This window comes from Eleutherodactylus coqui, chromosome 3 (genome assembly GCF_035609145.1).
Source record: "Eleutherodactylus coqui strain aEleCoq1 chromosome 3, aEleCoq1.hap1, whole genome shotgun sequence".
Lineage (NCBI taxonomy): Eukaryota > Metazoa > Chordata > Amphibia > Anura > Eleutherodactylidae > Eleutherodactylus > Eleutherodactylus coqui.
The window spans coordinates 68923500-68949259 of NC_089839.1; the positions used below are offsets into that span (position 1 = coordinate 68923500).

The 25760-nt window shown below is 43.4% G+C and overlaps 1 protein-coding gene across 3 annotated transcripts in view; it reads left to right on the top strand.

Moving 5' to 3' along the window:
- Positions 1-25760, top strand: part of PSME4 (proteasome activator subunit 4) — a 130174-nt gene that overhangs the window by 96291 nt on the left and 8123 nt on the right. For all 3 annotated transcript variants that reach the window (XM_066595717.1, XM_066595718.1, XM_066595719.1), the window contains 16 exons: positions 4301-4510; positions 6557-6693; positions 6871-6924; positions 7154-7283; positions 8325-8406; positions 8495-8648; positions 10411-10480; positions 11568-11693; positions 15834-15986; positions 16642-16746; positions 18129-18220; positions 18771-18902; positions 19171-19379; positions 21650-21735; positions 23623-23751; positions 24141-24296. In XM_066595717.1, the coding sequence (XP_066451814.1) occupies positions 4301-4510; positions 6557-6693; positions 6871-6924; positions 7154-7283; positions 8325-8406; positions 8495-8648; positions 10411-10480; positions 11568-11693; positions 15834-15986; positions 16642-16746; positions 18129-18220; positions 18771-18902; positions 19171-19379; positions 21650-21735; positions 23623-23751; positions 24141-24296 (2025 nt within the window). The remainder of the gene's footprint in view (positions 1-4300; positions 4511-6556; positions 6694-6870; positions 6925-7153; positions 7284-8324; positions 8407-8494; positions 8649-10410; positions 10481-11567; positions 11694-15833; positions 15987-16641; positions 16747-18128; positions 18221-18770; positions 18903-19170; positions 19380-21649; positions 21736-23622; positions 23752-24140; positions 24297-25760) is intronic.

The following is a 25760-nucleotide window of genomic DNA, read 5'->3' on the forward strand; positions in this document are numbered from 1 at the left end:
TTCACTGCATATTTGCGCACTATTTCCATGGGCTCATCTGCGTTCTTTTTTGCGTGCCCAAATATGCAGGCATAAGCGATTTTCGATTGCGCAAATACGCAGCGTATTTGTGCGACCGAAATACGATTACGCCTGTGTGAATGAGCCCTAAGTAGTAATAACGACCCCCAGAAGGGCCCCAGTAGTAATAGCGACCCCCACAGTAATACTGTCAACCCCCTCATTAGTAATAACCCCACAGCAAAATTATTCCCCTCAGCAATATTAACGCCCCACAGTAATAATATTATCCCTGTCAGTCATATTAAACCCCCCCCCTACAGTCATATTAACCCCCGCCCCTCAGTAATATAAACCCCCCTCAGTAATAATAGTTCCCCCTCCAACCCATATACTTACCTCCTTCTTGCTGTCAGCGCCACTCCCCCTCTGCGCCCGCTGTTCCCCGGGTGCACACTGACATCACGCATTGTAACTTTTCCCACAACACTTCTGCCCTATTCAGCAATTCCAGCAACCTGATTGGTTGTTTGGGTTGATTCACCAATCAGGTTGCTGGAATTGCTGAATAGGGCAGAAGTGTTGTGGGAAAAGTTAATATGCACCCGGCACGCTTCCGCCCCGAGTCCTCCCGTGCGGAACTGAGGAGCAGGGGATTCATGGGAGGAGGATCCCGGCTGCACACTGATGCCAGAGTGTGTGCCAGGATCAGCGCTAACAGTGATTACCAGCGGGGAGCTGCGGCACCCCAGCTGGTAATCGCTTCAGTGGTGAGCAGCTGTCAGCACGCAGCGGGCCTTGTGTTTGACACGTGCTCTAAGCGCTAACCAGATGGGATGGCATGTCCTTGAATTTTGAATAAATCACCAACAGTGATCACCTACATCATCACATTTCCTCCTACATGCTTCATGGTGGGAACCACACATGTAGAAACCATTCACTCACCTTTTCTGCGCCTCGGCATTTGGAATAAAAAAAATCTGACATTTTGACTCATCGGACCAAAGAAAGGATTTTCACCAGTCTAATATCCAATGTGTTTCTTGGCCCAAGCAATTCTGTTCTTCTCATTGATGTTCCTCAGTAGTGGCTTCTCTGCAGTAATTCCACCATAAAGGCCTGATTCTCCCAGTTTCCTCTAAACGGTTGTTTAGATGGGTCTCATACGTAATCTCTGAAGTATTTGTGTGCTCTAATCTGAGGCGCTATCGACTTGCAGTTTCTGAGGTTAGTATCTAATGAATGTATCCTCTGCAGCAGAGGTAACTCTTGGTCTTCCTTTGCTGGGTGGTCCTCATGAGCGCTAATTCCATCATATGATTTGGTTTTCTTGATTGCCCTTGATACTTTTTTAAAGTTCTTGATGTTTTCTGGATTGACTGACCTTTATGTTATAAAGTAATGATGGACTGTAATTTGTCTTTAGTTGAGCGGTTCTTGCCATAATGTGGATTAGAACAGTAGTTAAAGGGGTTGTCCCGCGCCGAAACAGCTTTTTTTTTTTTTTCAATAGGCCCCCCGTTCGGCGCGAGACAAACACAAGGGATGGGTTAAAAAAAAAAAAATTTAGTACTTACCCGAATCCCCACTCTGCGGCGACTTCTTACTTACCTTACCAAGATGGCCGCCGGGATCTTCACCCACGATGCACCGCGGGTCTTCTCCCATGGTGCACCGTGGGCTCTGTGCGGTCCATTGCCGATTCCAGCCTCCTGATTGGCTGGAATCGGCACACGTGACGGGGCGGAGCTACGCGATGACGCGTAGAAGGGGGCGGAGCCAGAACGCCGCTCGTGCCGAGACCCAAGAGAAGGGAGAAGACCCCTCTGCGCAAGCGCGTCTAATCGGGAGATTAGACGCTGAAATTAGACGGAGCCATGGAGACGGGGACGCCAGCAACGGAGCAGGTAAGTGAATAACTTCTGTATGGCTCATATTTAATGCACGATGTATATTACAAAGTGCATTAATATGGCCATACAGAAGTGCTTACCCCCACTTGCTTTCCCGAGACAACCCCTTTAAGTAGGGCTAAACATTGCATGGAACGATCTACCAACCCTCCCTCCCCAAAACACAACGGATGGTCTCAAACACAGTAAGTATGCAAAGCATACCTGTTCATCGAAAGCCATTCCAGGAGACTACCTCATGACGTTGATGGTATGAAGGCCCAAGAGTTTGCAAAGAGGTCCTCAAAGCAAAAGGAGCTCCTTTGAAGAATCTGAAATCTCAAACGTAGTCTGGTTTTAACAGTTTTTTGTTAACTACTTCTGCAAGTGTTTCTTCGTAATTTTCATGTCTTCACTATGGAGCTACAATGTAGAAAATAAAAAATAAGACAAAACATGGATTCAAATGGAATGTCCAAGTTTTTGACTGGTACTGTATTAAAGGAAAATTGTGTTTTTTGAAGGTAAGATGCTTTAATATGGAATTGAATATTTGACCCAGTGTAAGAACTGGGATGGAAGTTGAGGTGTCAACACCACTGGTCAAGACTGGATCAGGTTAGCCCAGGGGCATAGCTGGGGGGTGCAGGCGGGCATGTGCAGTGAGGAAGGAGGTGGACCAGCCCAGTCTACAGCCAAAGGAGGCAATCGGCTGTTTGCTGCAATAGAGCAGAGGTAGGCCTTTATCTCTATGACCTTAGGGCCTGTGATGACTGTGTGACCTTCTTCTGGATCAATAAGGGGGGTGGGGGGTGGAAACAGCCTGAACTTAGATGGAGATTGTCTTCATACTATGTTATGTGTAAAGGATGGCTGCTGGAGGAAATTGATTTGACATGAAATCTGTGCCAATATTACATCCAATGCAATGAGAAATCCACCACAGAAGTCTCATTAGTTTTAGTGGGATTCAGCACTGTATTTTATACGACGTGGCTTTTTTTTCCTGCATGCTGACTTGAAATTTGTGTGCAGAAGATAAGGTGATTTGTCACTTAAAGCAAAATCTGCTTTGGAAAAATCATCTGCTGATTTAGCCCATTGATTGTGCGGATCTACAAATGAAAATCATCTGTTTGAAAACTGCAGCAACCACAAAGATTTCGGATGCGGGTTTATATTGAAATATACCCCATGGGAAGTGAGCTGAGGGGGTAAAAACCAACCTGTCGCTCCAGCCTCACGAACGGCTCTCCTATGGAGACTTGGGTTGCAGTGTCTATATACAGTGATATGCAGAAGACTGCAAAATTTTTTATTAAACTCTACTAAGTGCTGCTTAGCCCAAATACATGTATTTAAGTGAACCCCACCCAGCTGTCCATAGTCTGTAAAGCAGAGCTTTACAGCTTATTCCAGTGCAGTAAATGACTTTAGCGAAAACTGAACCTGTACATTTGAACCTTTACACTCTTTGCATGTAAAGATCCTTTTAAACGACTGAAAAATCTTTCAATCTGTCAATCTATTTGCATAAAGTGTTAATGGCATTAAAGGGGTTGTCCCGCGCCGAAACGGGTTTTTTTTTTTTTCAATAGCCCCCCCGTTAGGCGCGAGACAAACCCGATGCAGGGGTTAAAAAAGAAAACGGGATAGTGCTTACCTGAATTCCCGCGCTCCGGTGACTTCTTACTTACCTGGTGAAGATGGCCGCCGGGATCTTCTCCCTCGGTGGACCGCAGGTCTTCTGTGCGGTCCATTGCCGATTCCAGCCTCCTGATTGGCTGGAATCGGCACGTGACGGGGTGGAGCTACAAGGAGCCGCTCTCCGGCACGAGCGGCCCCATTCAGAAAAGAAGACCGGACTGCGCAAGCGCGTCTAATCCGGCGATTAGACGCTGAAAATTAGACGGCACCATGGAGACGAGGACGCCAGCAACGGAACAGGTAAGTGAATAACTTCTGTATGGCTCATAATTAATGCACGATGTATATTACAAAGTGCATTAATATGGCCATACAGAAGTGTATAACCCCACTTGCTTTCGCGGGACAACCCCTTTAACACTTATCTTCATTTGCATGTAAAAGGGCCTCCAGGAGCTGTTTGCAGAGTCCAGCATGTGATTAATCACATGCCCAGCTGTGCACACAGCTGCATTGTTCTGCTTGCAGCTCCTGGCAGAATACAATGTTATCTGACGGCTCCCGTGGAGATAACCGCTTGCGGTCTATTAAGAGAGACTTTATCTCTGTGTCTGAAGGATGGATTCTACATGGAACGATTATCTCTCATTTTCGGTCATTTGAACGAATTTTCAGCGAATCGTTATGTGCAAACGGACCTTGAAACCCCAACTTTGCATTTAGTAGTGTTGGTGCTAATAGGAGTTCTTTTCTCTTAGGGTGCCTTGTATTGTCTGCTTGGAAACCACGGTGCAGTCTGCCTCGCGAACCTTCATGACTGGGAGTGCATTGTGCAGACATGGCCGGCAATAGTCTCATCAGGTCTCAGCAAAGCAATGTCTCTAGAAAAGCCGTCTATTGTTCGCCTTTTTGACGATTTGGCTGAGAAGATCCACCGGCAGTATGAAACAATTGGTTTGGATTTTTCTGTAAGTAGTTTGGAGTGTTTATAGGCTTATGTTAACCCTTTCCAATCCACTGTCTGACGTCTAAAGACATTCTGATTGAAGGCTGTACAGCTCCGATGTCGGAAGACGTCCGGCAGGGTATTCTTACTGTAGATTACTGGCCGCTCTGCTGTTGTGGGGCCTTTTTCGGCATGTCACATACTGCAGTACTTTCTCTAGCCAGCAGATGGCGCCACTGCATAATGGTAGAAAGAGAAAGCCTCCTGGGAAACTCTGAATCCAAAATTGGATTGCAAAGGGTTAATATAATGGCTACCCTCTACGTTACATTTACCTTTTGCTTAAAGGTTTACACTTTTTCTTTGAACATAACTAGGCTTATGTAAATTTATAGAATTTGTGTTTGAGTGTTGGTCTGTCCGATCGCCATTTGATATGAGGAGTTAATTTTTCCCTCTTTAGGGCAAATTCGCTCTGCCATTGTTTGTTTTCGTTTTTTTACCTTCCCTTTGATAAATAGTGGGTAACAAAGTTGTGAAGTTTATCCTCCCCCCTCCCTTTATCCCTTCCCATTTTTTGATTGAAAGTGCCACTCTAGTGTGAACACTTTTTTTTTTTTCCTCCTTCCCTGCCCCCCTCACCTAATGGACATCTCCTATATAAATATATTGCAGTCACGTCTATGTTGTGCTGCCTCTTGTCTGATGCTTATCAGGCACGATATTGATGCTGAGTTTTTTTCCATGCTCACTTTCTCTGTGTTATGCCAACACTCCCACGGTGCATCAAATTACCAGCTACAGCTTGTACCATCACTGCCTTCTTGGAAGGAATGGTCATTACGATCTGTATTCTTCTAAATAAGCTACAGAACAGGAGTATACAGTCAGGAGAAGGAGCTGTGATCTCCTCTTCTATAACTGTGTGACAGGAGCTGTGAAATCCTCATCCGTAACTGTGACAGGAGTGTCTGTGTCCCCCCTCTAAAGCGCATGTGTGGTAAAGTCTATCGCGGGAATTATGCTGCTGGTCAGCATGAGATCACATGACAACCTGAGAAGGACTCCAGGAGTCCATTAGAAAGGAATACCTAAACAAAGGTGTACTAACCGACTTATATATATACTGGCGGCTAGCTTTATAATCAATGAGAAAAAAAATTCACTGGAGTGGCCCTTCAGGTGATCGAATATATTAATAAAGAAAAGTCCTGGAAAATCGCTTTGAAATAATGTTGTGTTTTATTTAAAGGGGTATTCCCATTTTGGACATTTATGGCTTATCCACAGGATTTGCCATAGATGTGGGTCCCATCTATGAGTCCCGCAGCCATTGCCATGATGGGGGTCCCCCAACTGGTGGACAGAATTACAAGAACAGCCAAACTAGTTGGTTGGTTCTACCTTGTTTCCGTAACTCCCATAGAAGTGTATGAGCGTACATAAACAGCCATTCTGTTCTGGGGGAATTACAAAAGTAACGTAGACCAGCCAGTTCTGCCTTTTTTGTGTAACTGTGGCCAGAAGTGGCTGCAACCAATGGGCTGGTATTTTCAATGAAGCCATGTTTGCCTGAGATGGGAATACCACTATATGATATCACTGTATCTACTTGAACTAGATACAGCATTGTTATACCACAGCATTAGTTATCATCCCAAGTATAACCATTAACCCTTTCCAATCCACTGTCTGATGTCTGAAGACATTCTGATTTAAAGGCTCTGATGTTGGAAGATGTCCGTCAGGGTATTCTTACTGTATATTGCCAGCCACTCTGTTGTCGGGGGGCCTCTCCAGCATGTCCCATACCGCAGTACTGGCTCTAGCCAGCAGGTGGCACCATTGTATAATGGCAGAAAGTGAAAACTCCCTAGGAAACCCTGAATCCAAAATTGGATTGCAAAGTGTTAACTATCCCCACACAAATCTGCTCTACCAGAGCTTGCTTTTCCATAAAATAGATGCAATCAGAAGAACGATCGTCATATGTTTGGGCTTTACCTGCTATAGTCGTCTGCTCCACAGCGATATTGTCATACATATACATTGCCTGCTTCATTTAAAGGTCCCAGAGAATAGCATACAGATTGCTATTCTGCTGCAGCAGTCGCAGAAACCCTCTAGCAATGCAGAGCTGCCTCACCCCGACAAGCTGGCTGTAGCATTGAAGAGGCAGGAGGAAAAGAACGCAGAGTCTGTAAGGTGAGTCGTGTCGCAGAAGTTGCCCTAACCTTTTTTTTTTTTTTTTTTTACACTGTTAAATGTCATTCCATCAGACTTGTACAATGACAAATATGACTGTTAAATGTTCTTTTACTAGGTTTTTTTTTTTTTGCTGATGAAGGTAAAACTCAATAGATACGACTTTTGTCTTCACAGGAACTATGAACGTTTAGTCGGCACGTTGCTTGATTGTGTCAATCAGAGAAACCTGTAAGTAGCTTAAAGGTTTTTCACTTCTTGTACAATTTTTCTAAAAACTTATTATTGCCTTGCTATATACAGTAGAAACTTTAGTATGTTGGGCGGTGCAGATCTTTGTTACCGCTTGGAGGCCACAAATTCATATAGTATAACTAAAAAAAAAAGATCGCAGTGACAGCTTTATGTAAAATCTACTAAGTGCCAGAGCCTGTATTTATATGTACGTATGTCATTACAGTCCATGGAAGTTTGAACACATTGGCATTGGGTTTTTGTCCTTGCTCCTGAGAGATGACTACGTCCTACCTCTTCCTGCTATCCGATACCTGGTGCAGTGTCTGAATCATGATGCTCTTATCGTGCGCAAGGTGCAATCACTATGTCTCTCATCTGTAAGGGTTTAGCGGGTGTACTAACTGTTATGGGGTACTTGATCACTGCAGGCCTAAATGACAGATGGTACGGGTGCTGGGATGCTTTCCAGTATGATCTCTTTTATTGCTGAGATAGCCTGTTACTACTCCAAGTAGCATGGAAGTATATAAAATAATGTTAGCTATAACTAAATCTCCAGCATCCGCCACTTTGCCCTCTGGGATGCCTGCTATTTCTGAGAATGAAACTGATAGAGCGCTGGTATAGCTTTTGTTGCCGGTGCACCCGGCAATGTAGATTAGTGGAGCCAGGTGCTGCTGTGAAGGGGATGCATTGCTACACCAGCACTGTGACCCTATCATTGGTGGTCCCAGAGATCAGACCCCCACTGTTCTTTAAAGTGATGCCATCTTACTAAGAGATGAGAAAATCCCTTTTAATTACTCCCTGCTTGATTAACTGGAACCAAATGCTCACTATAATTTATCAGCAATTGTTTTTAACTTTCCTTCACAACTAATTCAGGTATTATATTTTTTAGACTAGAAGACACACTTTTTAGCAAGAAAAACAAATCTTGTGAAAATTTCCTCAGTTTTGTTCTCCAGAGACGGGGAGGTTAGGCAATGCCAGACCTCCCAGACTGCATCTTTAATCCTCTGACAAAGCTCTGATGTGCTTTTAGAGAACTATGCAGCCACACATCTTGACTACATAGTTCTGCTCGCGCAGTTAAGAGACGCTGCTATAAAGCACGCTGACCTTTCCATGGTGCTTCTGTCTTTAGTTGATACAGCAAACTGGGAACACTGATATTTAACAGAAAACATGAAAGGTCCTACTGAAACCTGAAGGACCTTCCATGGTGTCACGACCACCTGACCAGTCCTGCTAGTAAAGAAGACTAGTAGTATTTAGGAAAAAGTAAGCAGGCTGTGGGTAGGAAATAACTTATAATTCTGGTACAACCCCTTTTTAATGATATTTGTAGTTTCAAAAAACAGCCTTCTAATGTTCCCCTCCCTTCATTCTAGATGGCGATTTCCACTGTTGCTGGGATTCTAAAACAGCTGAAAAGACCTCACATTAAAGTGCCCATTTGTCCGTACAAAATCAGTACGTAAAAATGCTTGTAATATTTGAGGATGGTTCTTTATTACGACGATGATGTGGTGGTGGTGGGTATAATTTATATTTTTTATAGGTGGATGTCCCAAACCTGATACCATCATGGCTGGAGACAGGCCCGATAACCTGTGGATACAGTATAATAGCGTCAGCCTACCAAAGACAGAAGAAGTGTGGGAGGCAAACTGCTTCGTGGAGAAGACCCACTGGGGCTATTACACCTGGCCTAAGTGAGTGTTTGTTTTGGGACTTTTGTCTCAATTTCTAGATTAGGACTATTACATAAGCAAATACATTGGCTAGCAGAATATTGGAGAACATGTAGGAAAACTTGCATGGATTGAAAGGGGTATAGCTTCTCCTTGTGGAGAGCAGCTAGGAGGTGTGAAGAGCCACTTAGAAGGGCCGTGCATTCTCGCTGGGGAAATATAGTATGCAAATGTTGCAGATGGTACAATGCCTCGGCATCGCCACTGTTAGACGGTAACTTTTTGACACACTTTTTTTTATTACAGGTTATGTCTGTTATTTATGTAGTTACCAACTACTTTTCCTTTAAAGAGGACTTGTCTCTTCTGACCGATCTATTTTAGTAAGGCCTCATGTCCACGGGCAAAAGATTATTTTAAATCCGCAGCGGATCACCCGCATGCGGATCCGCATCCCTTAGGGATGCATTGACCACCCGTGGGTAGATAAATACCCGCGGATGGTCAATAAAAGTGTTTTTTTTTTTTTTTTAAATGGAGCATGAAAAAATCCGGACATGCTCCATTTAGGTGTGGGTCTCCCGCGGGGATGGCTCCCGCAGGCTTCTATTGATATCAGAATATACTCACCTGCTCCAGATCTTCCCTTCTTCGCGGCTTCATCTTCTCTCCATCGCAGCCGGATCTTTTTTCTTCGGGCCGGCGCATTCGCGCGGCACGCGACAGACGTGCCGTGCACATCCGCCGGGCCGAAGAAAGAAGATCCGGCCGCGACGGAGAGAAGATGAAGCCGTGAAGAAGGGAAGATCTGGAGTGTGTGAGAGGTGAGTAATTGCTATTTTCAGCCCTCATGTCCGCGGGGCAGGAGGGACCCGCTGCGGATTCTCCATGGAGAATCCGTAGCGGGCCTGATTTTCCCCGTGGACATGAGGCCTAAACCCTTCTGTTGCCTATACAATAATAATTGTGGAGCAGTTTTCTTTCACTCTGCATTGTGCCATTCCTCTGTTAATTCCTCCTGGAAATGTAAGAATAAAATGACGCGTTGGTGTTACCAGTTGGGAACTTGTTCCTACACAATCCGCCGCTGTGCAATCAGAACTGAAAATATGAGACCGTAAGAACACGTCCTTTTTATGAATAAATTGACAAATGAGCGTTGCCATTTATGGCATCAATTTCCAGGAGGAATAACAGAATTCTTTAAAAAGCAGCTCCAGAATTGTTATTTCATGGAGAATAGAAGTATTTACTAAAACGGACATGTCTGGAGAGGGGGGTGGGGTCCTCTTAAACTCTTGAAGTTACTTTTGAGACTTCTTGCAGACTCACTAACACAAGGAGTATTACCATTTTTAAATGTTCATTACTGTGAAGATCCTTATTAGCTGTATAAATGAACATGGTGGATTATATCAAACTACTGTGAGGAAAATCTGGTTTCATTGACCTCAGCTCCTTACTTATGATAGTGGCTGTGCCTGGTATTGCAGCTTGGTCCCATTCATTTCAATTGGACCAAGCTATAGTGATGGTGCAGTAATACCAGGCACATTCGCTGTTCAATGTACAGAGTCTGGTAAACAGTGAAGATGATGTGGCACTTAAGTCCGGTGATCGGCTGAGGTGGCATGAGTCTTCCTCATTGATCTGAAATTCATGGCCTGTGCTGAGAATAGGCCATCAATTTTGTAATTCCAACTAACCCCTTACCCTTACCAAATAACCTGTCAGTGTATATTGAGGTCTTACATACTTCTCCGTAACTTTCTCATCCATTCAGAACGTTGTTGGTGTATGCACCTGCTGACCAACAACCAACTCTTGGAAGACCTAGAGAGACCATGTCTGAAGTAAGTCTGTCCATGTAAACGAATATACTAAGGAGGGTGGGGTTTGTATTTTAATGTGTTTGACCTAAAATGTAACCATAACTCATGAATTTATAAGTTTTGTTACTATTATAAGCAGTTTCCAGGTATTGGTATAATTACTGTTGAAGAGATCCACTAAGGGTATCTTGACATGGGACAACTGTGGGACACATAAGCCTTCCCACGGACTACCGCCCAACACTAGTTCTGTGAATGGAGGCAGAAAGGACAAGCAGTTGTTCATAGTTAAATAGTTCTACTTAAAACCAAATGACTCCGCCAAGTTAATGACTTCTCACTCGGGGCCCTGTCAGCAGGCACGTGTACACGGGCCAATTATCTGAGATCGCTGCATCCAGCGCAAATTCAGTTATATCAGTTCTTCACCAACTGCAGGATATCTTGCCTAAAACCCGGAATTACGAGTTGGCTGTACTTCATAGCAACAAAAAAAGGTCCTGTGATTACAGCAGCATCAGCACAGATTCTGCCAGCGTTTAGGAGTGTACTAATGAAGGATGAGTGTGGCAAGTATAATGCAAGCTAGGAAGCTTAGAGAAATAGAGAGCATTACCAGGCTACAGTACAAATAGCTGAGCTTCATGTGGAAAGGCTCCACAAAGTTGCTGTATGTGAGAGTCTAAGAACACTGTGAAGTTTTTATTTTTTCACTTGTTACACTTTAAGCTTTCTCTACATAATTTTCAGTATTCATTGTAAAGGCTTTTGCCCATTAATAGTAAACCGAAAACTGATCGAACAGATGACCATAGCGGTCATCCGATTTTGTTCCGTTTTTTTACAGTTCATACATTTTCCCATTTCTGTAGTGTAGAGGGCAATGGTGCTGCTGGTTGCACATGCGAAGCAGCGGCTCCATTCTTTTTAATGATGCACCCTTCTGTACCAATCTGAGAAAAATGCAATTATTAATCACAGCGGCCATTCATTCAATGTGGCAAGAATAGGATTTAACTCCCTAAGTAGTGGTCATTGCACGTTTTTGGTCTTTTGCTTACATCATGTAGAAAACTTTTCTTATTACTATTCTTCTTTCTCCTTGTAGGCGGAGCAAATCATATATGATCACTTCACCGACGAGAAATTCATTGAACAGCTGATTAAATTTCTGTCTTTAGAAGATCGAAAGGGGAAGGACAAATTTAACCCACGCAGGTTCTGTCTGTTTAAGGTAAAATAAATTGTACCGTTTCCACGTCCTAAAACAAGGGCTTTAGTTTTAATTGCATGTGTCCGTTTTGCAAACAATGTAACTGTTGTAATAGCGTGTAAATATGCTCCTGTGGTTTCCCACTGGCCTTTATCAATCTGACTCTACAAGCACATCGCTGGCTCAACTTTCAGTATTCAATATATAACTAAACAATCGCTGTACTTTTTGCGCACAAAAAAAAGACAAAACCATGCGCCCATTCATTGAAACGGGCAATTAGTGTAATTTTGTTTAATATGTACTCTTTCCCTGTGTAAATGCGCAGCAAAATAGAGCATGTTTTTTGTGCAAACGAAGTACACTTATGTGAACGAACCCAGGGAGATCAATGGGCTCTCTTCACTGTGTATTGTCAATATGTTCGTGCAAATCCAGCCAGTCTGATCCTGCCAATGGCGCTGTGTGTACAGGTGTGCAACGCTATTGAACACGGCACACAAATTACCAGGCTGCAGGCACAACGGCTACTAGCCCGTTCATTTATATGGCAGGTTCGGGTAGAGGGTAAGTAACAACACTAATTGAGAACAACATCCGCTTGTTGCAATAAGAGGATTTTTTTCTACAATGTCTGTATATTAAAACTTGCCAAAGAAATAGGTAACAAAGAGTATTTGGATAAATTGCTATGCAGCCAATGTTAATCCATCGTGTACTGCTACGCCATCTAGTGGAAACATGAGAAAATACTGTGCGTAGAATCCCATGCAATTAACACAGTTGCAAACATAGACATTATGTTCTTATGGGTTTTTTTGTTGTTTTTTTTTCCCAAGGGGGTTGTCGAGGACTTGACTCATTCTGAGGATAGGACATTAATAGAGTAATCAGTAGTTATGTGGGGGTATGCGATTTTAGATGAGATTGGGACAGCTATTGTTGCGGACACAGCAGGAAGCAGACAGCTCTGTTTCTAGTGCAGGGGTCTGTATTGGTATTGCAGTCATAGCTTCCATTGATTTCAATTACCTATCCAGGCTGCTGCACTACAGCTGATCAGCAAGGATTCCGAGGGATGGACCCTGCCAATCAGCTATTGCAGACCTATCCTGAGGATATAGATTGAGTTTGACACGCTGTTTTGTATGGTTGTGACCCTGCTGGAAAATACCCTTATCCTAAACTATCCCACCATACAGAGACTTACATTTCATTCTCATTCTTTAAAACATGGTGGTACTTTAGCAGATTCTGCATCGTTTTATAGGGATTTTAGTTAACCCTTTCCAGGCTTCGTGCTGGACGCTGTGAGGAAACTGTTGCCATCCAGAGTTCACTCCTTGCCTTTCCTTTGCTGTCTTATTTGTTAAAGGCTGCCTTGTTCAATAGTAGCTATGCTGCTCAAAAAGGGCAGTGAAAAGGCTGTTAGTACTGAGTGCAGTAGCCATTTAGAAAGTACACAAGTTGTATGCATGCTGTGTAGAATCTATTTAAAAGGATATTTTGAGCAGTCTTCATTGATGACTTTTCCTTAGAATAGCTCACCAATATCAGATTATGCGGGACTGAAAACTGGTACCTCTACTGATGAGCTGTTGGCAAGAACCGCTGTGCATTGGAACTAGCACAGCTCTGTATACTGTGCAGTGGACTTGGAAAGGTTTTGCAAGTCCAGTCCCGTTTGTTTGAATGGGTTTGAGCATGCAGTACCGTTCATGGCCACTGCACAATGTACACAGTTATGCTAGTAAAGCAGGTGGTGGTGGTATATATGGTGCGGAGGTGGCATATTTTATAAAAAAAACACTAAACTAACTGGAATTAACCGTCACTCCATGGGAGAGTATGAATATGTTTAATGTTCCATATAATTAACTGGTCTCCTTCCATGCGGTCTGTAATCTTTTGGTCCCTTGATTATCAGGCCCTCCCTAAGACATCTCTGCTGTGTTTCTGATAATTGCTGCCGCCACATCATTCACGGCCCTGCATGAAGCTCTCACACTGCTGCTGTCCACACATTGGTCTGGAGTCTGTATCTCTCTGCCTCTGTGAAGCAGCTCCTGCTGCTGCCACACACACACTACTTAATCTATGGGCAAAGATAGCCACCGTGACATCACTTAGAGGCAGGGTTTAGTCCTCATTCACAGCCACAGCACACAGTCCTTAGTGATGTCATAGTCATGTGACCTCTGTATCTGAAGGGCCTCCTACCCATGTATATAGGCAGGCATTTCAAAAAGGGGTTTAACCCTTTAGCCCCTTTCACTAGTGCCAGTGCACAACAGTTCCTGCATATGCAGCATCAACAGCGGTGCCAGTTGTCAGATATCTTAAAGGGGTTGTCCCGCGCCGAAACGGTTTTTTTTTTTTTTCAACCCCCCCCCCCGTTCGGCGCGAGACAACCCCGATGCAGGGAAGTAAAGAAAGCTTACCGGAGCGCTTACCTTAATCCCCGCGCTCCGGTGATTTCAATACTTACCGCTGAAGATGGCCGCCGGGATCCTCTGTCTCCGTGGACCGCAGCTCTTCTGTGCGGTCCATTGCCGATTCCAGCCTCCTGATTGGCTGGAATCGGCACGTGACGGGGCGGAGCTACACGGAGCCGCTCTCTGGCACGAGCGGCTCCATAGAAGACTGCAGAAGACCCGGACTGCGCAAGCGCGGCTAATTTGGCCATCGGAGGGCGAAAATTAGTCGGCACCATGGAGACGAGGACGCTAGCAACGGAGCAGGTAAGTAAAAAACTTTTTATAACTTCTGTATGGCTCATAATTAATGCACAATGTACATTACAAAGTGCATTATTATGGCCATACAGAAGTGTATAGACCCACTTGCTGCCGCGGGACAACCCCTTTATGTCAGATATTGATGACTTCTGCTAAGGATAGGTCATCAATAAACAGAAACTCCCAGAATACCCCTTTAAATTGAATACAAGAACCTGGGAATTGTACTTTTTTTTTCTTTTTTTCCCCCCACTTTTTATATAACAGAATCCACTAAAGAGTTCTGTATGTACCCTGTTTCCTGAAAATTAAGACCTAGCCTGAAAATAAGACCTGCCATGATTTTTCAGGAATTTTGAATATGCAGAATGATTTTTCAGGCTTTTTGAGAATGCTTGAAATAGAAGCCATGCTCCAAAAATTAAGCCCTAGTTATAGTTAATAAAAAAGGCAGATTTAAATAATGTCCAGGCAGCTATACATGTAAAAAAGGGAAATCTTTTGGAGCAAGAATTAATATAAGACACTGTCTTATTTTTGGGGAAACTGGGTATATAGTAAAATGTCTTTCATTTTCTTAATAGCGATGAAAAAAGTAAGAAAAATAGCTCTTGCGCCGTCTCAACAAACAACTGGAGTTGACAATGTAATATTGTCTAAAAGATTTAATGAAGTACAACGCGTTTCGTCGCGCAAAAGCGACTTTATCAAGTACATAAACCATAGCATAACAATGCATACTTATATAGGAACTTACATGTATGTAGTGGTGTTAATTAGGTGAGTAGCCGGTTGTGAGTAGCTCACATGACCTCCACGTCATGTGTGCCACGTCAGCATAGTTGTTGCCGGTGGAAGACGTGGAGGTCATGTGAGCTACTCACAACCGGCTACTCACCTAATTAACACCACTACATACATGTAAGTTCCTATATAAGTATGCATTGTTATGTTATGGTTTATGTACTTGATAAAGTCGCTTTTGCGCGACGAAACGCGTTGTACTTCATTAAATCTTTTAGACAATATTACATTGTCAACTCCAGTTGTTTGTTGAGACGGCGCAAGAGCTATTTTTCTTACTTTTTTCATCGCTATCACGTTTCCGTGGGTCCAATTTACCATTTGGACACAGAGGCTCTGCAGCAGACTCCAACAACTCAGGAACCAGGACAACACCAGAGGAGTAAGACCCTTCAGAGGTCTGACAAGCAAACTTGGACTAGGAGGTGTTGGTGGGACCCCTCTCCACAGGGGTTTCCACCATACACCGGGTAAGTCCCATTTTATTTTATTTTATTTTATAGTACATTTCCTTTAAACTTTATTTTTATTCACTTATTCGGATCACCCAGTGACACCCCCCCCAGATAACCAGTTGAAGCGCCTCCCTGACTATCTGTTTATGTTTCATTTTCTTAAGGGTCTCTTCAGGAACTTCGATGATGCTTTCCTGCCAGTCCTCACTCCCCACCTGGAACGTTTGGTGCAGGACTCCCATGAAAGCACACAAAGATGTGTAGCCGAAATTGTTGCAGGAATAATCAGAGGATCCAAGCATTGGACATTTGAAAAGGTAATTTGGTCCAGTTCCCAAGTGCATGTGGTATAAGAAGCCCCATGGAAATGTGTTTACATGTTGTTCTGGACCGATGTGATTCGGATCCTAAATATGATCCACGTACATGACAACCCCTCCAAAACTGAAACTGGCACAGGAATGAGTTGATTGGCACAGGTCCAGCTTCTGAAGTTGCTGCCTGCCATTATTTCCCCTCCAGCTGGGACAATGTGTTATTATGGGGGACTTCTAGTGGTTAATCTTACAATGTTTTTTTTTTTTTAACAACCGGAAGGGATATATAAATGAACATGTTACGAAGTGAGAAGAAGCTTTCCCATTAAGCCGTTAGTCTGCTCTTAGGTGTTTTATATAGAAACACGTAAGAGCAGACTAACTGCTAATATAAATATTAGAAAGATCTAATATTCTTGTTGCAGAAACATGCATATGAGTAAGTATCAGGTCTAGGAAACCAGGGAGTATGGGAGGGGAAAAAGAAAATATATAGAATATAATATATACATAATTAGATACATAGATATATATGATAGAGAGAGATATATAATGTAAATATATTCAATTGAATTGATCAACTGAAGTAGGTAATGATATTTAATGTCATCAGTTGTATATTGTAAGGACTGATTTATGAAACTGTTCTGTACAGGTTGGAAATCTATGGAAATGTTTGTGTCCGCTCCTGAGAACAGCATTCGCCAACATCACCGTGGAGACGTACAGTGACTGGGGAACATGTGTTGCAACTTCGTGTGTAAGTGGTCTTCTAATTTTAAGGTTAAATTCTTACTGCTGTTTTATGTCGCTCCATTATATCATAAATTGGAGGGGGAGTTATCTGCATGGCCTAAAGATCCTGTGGAGGTGATCTGTATGTGGTGCTGCTGGAGTAGATCTCTATGATATTTTAAAGACCACTACAGTAAAAACACATTTTCCATCCCTGCAACAATGACCTGACTTGCTTGTCATACTCTTGAACGTCTCCTCTGTGTATTGCAGCCACTTGCACACAGCGCAGCCTCCTGTCTGATACTTGTCAGGCACCATCTTGATGGTGACCTTTTTTTGGTTTCATTTTCAGAGACTGTACCATCTGTACCTGCTGGGGGAACAGCTTAATATAATCATTACCTTCTCTATTCCTCTGAATAAGCTACATACCATAAGTATACAGATGGTAGGATGGGCTGTGATCTCCTCTAGTATAACTGTATGACAGCAGCTGTGTGATCATCAGTAGTCACTGTGATAGGAATGCCTGTAACCCCTCTAGGCAGTTTCTGAGGTAGCATCACAAAACTGATGATTCTGATTTAGTTTTATACGGCATAAACTCAAGTAGAACTGAACTAGTGCTTTTATAACTTTTTATCTTGCCGCCCAGAATTAAAGGGGTTGTCCCGCGCCGAAACGGGTTTTGTTTTTTTTTAACCCCCCCCCCCCCCCCCCCGTTCGGCGCGAGACAACCCCGATGCAGGGGTTAAAAAAACAAACCGCACAGCGCTTACCTGAATCCCGGCGGTCCGGCGTCTTCATACTCACCTGCTGAAGATGGCCGCCGGGGTCCGCTCCCTCCGTGGACCGCAGCTCTTCTGTGCGGTCCATTGCCGATTCCAGCCTCCTGATTGGCTGGAATCGGCACGTGACGGGGCGGAGCTACACGGAGTCGGCATTCTGCACGAGCGGCCCCATAGAAGACAGCAGAAGACCCGGACTGCGCAAGCGCGGCTAATTTGGCCATCGGAGGCCGAAAATTAGTCGGCACCATGGAGACGAGGACGCCAGCAACGGAGCAGGTAAGTAAAAAACTTTTTATAACTTCTGTATGGCTCATAATTAATGCACAATGTACATTACAAAGTGCATTAATATGGCCATACAGAAGTGTATAGACCCACTTGCTGCCGCGGGTCAACCCCTTTAATTAGTGTATATGCATCATTGGGAAGTTAACCTAAGTTAACCAACTAAACATTGACAGAAATTTTCTGCAGTCATTGAGTGGCTGTTCTGGTTCTCCAGCGTCACCCAGCTTTCTGTAAAGGTGCCGATGGTACTTTTTTGGAACTCATTTAGGATTTGTGCCACAGCAAGAACTTCAGCTTCAACATCTATTTCTATTTTTCCTTTCAGGAGAGCAGAGATCCTCGGAAACTTCACTGGTTGTTTGAGTTACTACTGGAATCTCCAGTTAGCGGAGAAGGAGGCTCGTTTGTCGATGCTTGGTATGTGCAGAGTACGACGAAGCAACCCCAAGGGCCCATAAGTGCCCATTTCACACTTACATGAGTATCTAATGCATGCTTATTTTGTGCATTGAGTCATCCCAGTGATAATCGCTCCTGTGCTATCATACAGAAGCACTCATCAATCCGTGAATGGAGGCGGAGATCGCCCTAGCCGCCCGCCTCCATTCACAGTACACGGGCCGATCGTCCAGTTTTTATGCCTACAGAAATTGAACGATAAGCGAACAAAGTTCGTTCAGTCGCTGCAAGCGTTTACACTGAATGATCATCGTTCAGATTCCCATGATCCCGTGAGGATCTGAACGATCATTGGCCGTGAAGAAGGACCCAAAGTCAGAAGGCTGCTTGTGTATATTGACGTTTAGCCTACACCTAAATAACCATATATTAGTCGGCACTGTCTTATATGGAGAGCAGTGGTGCCATATGACACTCCACCGCCTGGGGCAACTGTGTGGATAGCACTGATGAGAATGAGTTCTATTGAATGATTGTAGTAATGGCCACATTTATTGTCTTTCCTCAGCCGGTTATATGTTCTTCAGGGAGGTCTTGCGCAACAGGAGTGGCGAGTTCCAGAGTTACTTCACAGATTGCTGACCTATCTGGAACCTAAATTAACGCAAGTCTACAAGAATGTCAGAGAGCGGATTGGAAGGTAAATTACATTTCATGTAAAAATGTGTGCATTTAAGGTACTTTTTTAACACATTTAAAGGGGTGATCTCACAAAGGCTCCTTACTTTTTGAATCACAGAGCATGAGAAGCATTTTATGAAGTCCTCATGCCCTAATGGAACAGATGGATAGGGTTGTTGTCTTGAGACGACCCCTCTTAGTTCATTAATGTTTTTCCTCCGTAGATCCTGAATGTGCCGATGGTCCATCCTGCTGCCTAACCACAAGTCCTTTTTTTGTTTTTGCAGTGTGCTGACTTACATATTCATGATTGATGTCTCTTTGCCAAACACTGTACCCACCAACTCTCCTCGTATTTCTGAATTTACTACACGAGTTCTTGAGAAGTTGAAGCCCCTCATGGAGGCAGATGAGGAAATCCAAAACCATGTGATGGAAGAAAATGGAGTCGGGGAACAAGATGAGAGAACCCAGGCCATTAAATTGATGAAAACCAGTGAGTGGTCAATGTAACACTTCTTGAATTAGAGTTAGTGAAGAATGAGCAAAAAAAAGTTCATACCTTTAACGAGTTTAGATTTAATTAAAGCACTTGAAGTAGAAAAAATGTACAGATTCTAAGCATTTTTGCAGTAGGTTTTATTAGTCAATTCTATACTTTTTCTTTTCTTTTCAAAACCCCTCTTCAGCTATGCAGCTAGGTGAAGACTGTGCTGAGAAATCCGTCTTCAGCTAGCTAGCTGCATAGCTGAAGAGGAGCTCCAGCTGTGCCTGCTCTGTTCTTTCTAATGCAGGCGCAGCTGTTCATTCTAACAGTTTATATAAGGCAGTATTTTAGTGATTTTTTCCAAACTGTGTCCTCATGATCTGTCCCCCAGCGCTGTGTTTATTAGTCTCTCTTGTTTCCACTGCTCTGGGGCTGTGTAATGAGAAGCCATTTTGTGCTGCAGAAAGCTTCTCCCCTTCGTAGCACCAATTCCTTGTCAGAGTCTCAGTGCATCCGGTTTTGATGTACTGTACTGTACTGTACACCTGATAAACTGAGACCTTGAAAGTTCATTGGGTCCAGCGGGGAATGGGTGCTGTGAAGGGAGAAGCTGTTGCAGCACAGAACAGCTTCTTCCTACAGAGCGTCAGAGCAGCAGAGACTGGAAATGAATAAAAGCAGCGCTGGGGAACAGATCTTGGCACAGACTAAGTATGTTTGAAAATCTGTAAATTACTGTATAAGGCTATGTTCACATGTTGCAGAATTGGTGCTGATTTTTTGCAGCAGAAAATCTGCCCCAAAACTGCATCAACAGTGTGGATTTTGATGTGGATCCACAGTGAACTTCACCCCTTCAATTGAAAGGTTGATATCTGCTGTGGATCCATGTCAAAATCCGTAGCACACAACATTCTGTAGATTTTGCTGCGTGTAAACGTACCCTAAACTACTCACCCTCTCAGCCAGTTTTGGCTTATGTGACCAAGCTCAATCTTTCAAATCTGACCTGACTCACTTTATGTGGTGATAACTTAAAGGGGTTGTCTCGCGAAAGCAAGTGGGGTTATACACTTCTGTATGGCCATATTAATGCACTTTGTAATATACATCGTGCATGAAATATGAGCCATACAGAAGTTATATACTCACCTTCCCTGCGCTGGCGTCCTCGTCTCCATGGTGCCGTCTAATTTCAGCGTCTAATCGCCCGATTAGACGCGCTTGCGCAGAAGGATCTTCTCCCTTCTGGTCGGTCCGGGCACGAGTGGCGTTCTGGCTCCGCCCCGTCACGTGTGCCGATTCCAGCCAATCAGGAGGCTGGAATCGGCAATGGACCGCACAGAGCCCACGGTGCACCATGGGAGAAGACCCGCGGTGCATCGTGGGTGAAGATCCCGGCGGCCATCTTGGAGGAAAAGAAGGAAGAAGTTGCAGAGAGGGGATTCGGGTAAGTAAAAATTTTTTTTTTAATTTCAACACATCCCTTGGGTTTGTCCTGCGCTTAACGGGGGGCCTATGCAGGAAAAAAAACGTATCGGCGTGGGACAACCCCTTTAATCAAGTGATTCTGAGATTTTGTTTTTTCATGACACCTTTTTACTTTCTATTCATGGTAAATTTTGGTCTGTTTTGCGTTTATTTAGGGGAAAAAAACAAAATATTGAGAAAGAAAATTGCCATTTCTCAACTGTTATATTTTTGGTTAGTTTATAATTAAGATTTGCCATATGTCCAGAATTTGGCAGCATAATTTTTTTAACTTTTTTAATATTTTCTGAACGTTACAAGACTTATGAATATAGCATCAGTTTTTCAAATTTGGAAGAAAAATCCCAAAGTCAATTTTTTTTCAGATCCATCACATACCTAGAAACTGATGATGGCCTCCCAGGCAAAAGCACTGTGATCTCGGCTGAGGAAGGGGGGAATTCTCTGCAGGGACGTATTAAAACTCCCTTGCAGAGATTGGTTGAGCAAGCTTTATAGATAAACTGTTATATGGAAACGGCTGTGACTGCACTGTAGAGAACCATGCAGGCACAGCTGCAGCGCCCTCTTCTGCTATGCAGTTACAATAGCTAGCTGAAGACTGATTTCTATCAGCATAACTAAAGAGTACAGAAAAATGTACAGAACTGGCTGATAAAACATATTGCGAAAAATGCTTGAGATTGTCTAGTTAAATACAGATACTATTTAAATGTCTTTTGTATTTGAGTAGTATTAAATCATTGTTGGGGATTGTTATGTATTTCGTCTGTTTTATTCTTTTTCAGTATTGAAATGGATTATGGCAAGTGCAGGAAGATCCTTCTGTACTGCGGTGCCAGAGCAGCTGCAGCTTCTACCACTTCTGTTTAAGGCAAGTTCACCCGAGTACTTTAATCTATTGCACAGCTTTCATCTCATATAAGCGGATGCAAAGGGCATGAGTCTCTTCATAATACCCTAAAATGTAGAGGGGTGTGTGTATGTTGTCTTAGACGAACTATAGATCGTTAGAAGGAATTGTACGCTACTTCTAGACCTGGACTAATGTGGAGCTACGTATATGTAGAATGAGGGGGAAAAAGCCGTTCCGAATACTATAAGCAGGGTGTTAATCTGTACGGTGCAGCTGAAACCCATAAACACCCATATGTTCACATTTAATATAGAAAAAAAATGCCCCTAGAAGGATTTGTCGTCATTTTGATGCATATCTCAGTATGCAGTTCCATCTCAGGCAGATCTGTAAATGATGAGTTGTGGTGATTAGATGAACGGTCTTGCCACCTCAGGCCCTAAAAGTGGTTCCACCCTTGACCTATAAAAGGCTCTCGAAGGATCCTTGTGTGTAGTGACCTCTTCTCCCACTTGTGTAGAGCTTGTTGACCAATAGACACCTCTACGACGCAAGAGATTTTGCCCAGTTAACGGAGTTTGAGAGGCGGCACATTATTGGAATTTGAAAAGTTAGATGATTGTAAGGACAAATTGCCGCCATCCGAGTTGTTCTGACCAGACTGTTAGTGTGAGTTCGGACCGGTGGGTGAGTGAGGGCACACACACAAGGCGACCGGGCTCAGGATGCCCCCAACAGACCACCAGTTGACAGGATTGTCTGTCAGACAAGCAGCTCCAACTGTTCCGTTGTCAGTCATCCAGAGACAGGTGTCCCTATCGTTACACCCCTATGTCTGACAGAAACCTTTCTAGGCACTTGGCTGAAGGACATTTGGTCTCAAGGCGCTCATGACCTGTACAGCCTTTGACGCCCACCCACAATTGCCTCTGTTTGCAGTGGTATCATGAATGACTAAACTGGGCTGCTATGGAGTGGAACCGGGTTGTTTTCAGTGACAAAACCAGATTTAGTTTGGGCACTGGCCACTGCCATGTTCGTGTCTGGAGACCTAGTGGTGAGAGCCTTAATCCTGCCTTTGCTGTGGAGCGGCATGTGTTCCTCTCATAGCGGCTTCCCATGAAAGAATGTCCTCACAACATTGTCACACATCTGTGGCTGCCCAGTCGCCAAATTTATCACTTATAGACCATTTATGGGACCATCTGGGAAGACAACTTTCACAGTCTACAAGTTTGCACAATCTAGAGGCTCAGTTACAGCAAATGTGGAGCAATATGCTGAAGGAAACTATACAAAACCAGTATGCCTTCATGACAGCCCAACAAGGTACTAGAGCCTCCATACTCGCCTGTATCACATCTTGTATCCAAGCTAGAAGCGGCACAACAGGGTACTAGAGCCTCCATGCCCGCCAGTATCACATCTTGTATCCAAGCTAGAAGCGGCACAACAGGGTACTAGAGCCTCCATGCCCGCCTGTATCACATCTTGTATCCAAGCTAGAGGTGGTACAACAGGGTACTAGAGCCTCCCTGCCCACCTGTATCACATCTTGTATCCAAGCTAGAAGCGGCACAACAGGGTACTAGAGCCTCCCTGCCCACCTGTATCACATCTTGTATCCAAGCTAGAAGCGGCACAACAGGGTACTAGAGCTTCCCTGCCCACCTGTATCACATCTTGTAATATTGTAATCACTTACTTATATAAACGTTACAATCACACAGAGAGTCTCATTCCAGGGGAGGGATTTTATTGTTGTTGACTATGAATGTATTATCCAATTTAGTGTTACAAGCTTTTCCTGTATGCCATCTTTTCCCTCATATACTTTTTTCTTACTTGAGTCAAATTATATGGAGCTCTTTACTTTCATTTTCCTTTTTATGTGTGTCCTCCTAGATTGCACCTGTGGAAAATGACACAAACTATGACGAGCTGAAAAGAGATGCAAAAATGTGCTTATTCCTTATGTCTCAGGGGTTGCTGTACCCCGAGCAGGTGCCACTGGCTATCGATGTATTAAAACAAGTGAGTATCTTTCCTGTAGTTTGCTGGTATGTTATCCTTTTTAATGTTTTTTATGTTTCCTGAACCTTGTGCTTGACGGCCTCTGTCAGTGCCATAGACTTGGCGGACTGTCGGTGTACACGCCGCTGCTCCATTGAAACCCCTGATAGCTGCGGTCTAGCACTTGAGTGGAACAGCAACCATAATCAAAACTGTCCACAATATCCCATGTGCGGTCTAACCAGTGATTTGTAAAGAGGACAAACAATGTTCTCGGCATGCGCCCCTAGACCTCTTTTGATGCCCCCCATGATCCTATCCGCCTGTTCAATAAACGTGAAAACAAGCTGTATTTCTTACTCTGCTAAACCTGTTTTCCTATTTAACTTTTCTTCCATTTGAATCTGTAGACGGCAAGAAGTAGTTCCTGGCATGCAAGATACACAGTCTTGACCTATACTCAGACAATGGTCTTCTACAATCTCTTTATATTCCTTAATAATGAAGAAACTGTCCAAGGCATCAGGTTGCTGGTTCTGCAGCTGATGGCGGATGAGCAACTGGAGGTAATAATTACGGCATAGCTATTCAGGGGTGCTGGGAACCTAAAAATGTCTGTAAGAAGCATTTGTGAGTTGAACATTAAAATCTTAAAGTGACCCTTTGAACCTGGAGAAACAAAGATGGCCGCACCAGCTTCTTTGACTACCTAATGGACATTAGAAAGTTTCATTAGTCTAAAGGCCCTTTTAGACACAGTGATTATTGCTCAAAATGTGCATACACCATGAGTACACTGTTTACTCATGCTGGGAGAAGACAATGGAATCTGCTGGCCAGATAATCCCTCGCATAAACACACACCCAACTGCCTAAACAACTAATACTGAGTTTACTTTAGTTAATGAGGGAAAATAGAGATGATTAGGTGCAAGTTGTTTTATGCAAAAATGTTGTCAATTCGTTCAATGACTTTTGTTTAAACGATAATCGGTGAGTGTAAATGGGGCCTAAGACAATACACCTGCTTTTATTAACCTATGCTGCCCTCATGAGCAGGACCAGTCAGATCAGCATGTAGCGGTTTATTGCTTTCCTTCAGGCGCATACTTATTTTCTGCCTGTTGCACGCGTAAAAAAGAACGCACAAAATCCCTTTGACTTCATGCGAATATACGCAGTGTATACATGTTTCCTATGTGTATTGTGCATATTTACGTACAGTCATTGATCTCATTGGACTATTACGACTTTAGACTACCGGTGCATCAGGTTGTTGGCTAACCGATTCAGCAATCTTTGTTTCTCCATCCCCCGTGGGTCGCTTAAATTTTTCCTGCCTTTCACATATGAAATATTTTGGAAGAGTATGAAAGTAGACCAACTACAACATCTCTCCATCATCCACTTAAAGAGGCAGAGTCACTGGAGGTTGCGTTGCACAGCTGGTTGGTACTACCCTTTTAATTTTGGGATTTTTCTTCTACTAAGGGTTGCTTTCCTTAGTGACAAAGGCCGTTTGCACTTTAGGTCATGCTCACACAGCTGTAAGCTTAAAACAAAAACTTTATAGGGTTTTTTCGTTATGTTTTTTTTTTTGTTTAGCACCATGTTCAGAGAACCCTAAAATTTTTCTCTTTTTGTCAAAGGTCATGTCAGGTTTTTAGGTTTTTTTTTTGCGGGATGAGTTGTACTTTTTTGTTGTAATTTGTTGATTGATTCAACGTTTTGATCACTTCTTATTCTGCTTTTTGTAAGGTGAGGCAATTTTTTTTTTTTTCTTTAACTTTCTATTTTTGTCCCCCTAGGGGACTTGACTATCTGCATCTTTTTTCTTCTAATACACTACTATACTTCACGTCAGGCTTCTGATGCAGCGCTGTTTTTTGAAGGCACTGCAGATTAAAGCCTATTAACGACTGCCATCAAAAGACGTATGGCGGTTGAACGACTCAGGCGATATCCAAAACACTGACAGCTAATTTTTTAAAATTTTTTTAACCCCTTAAGAATGTCCTTTCCATACTAAA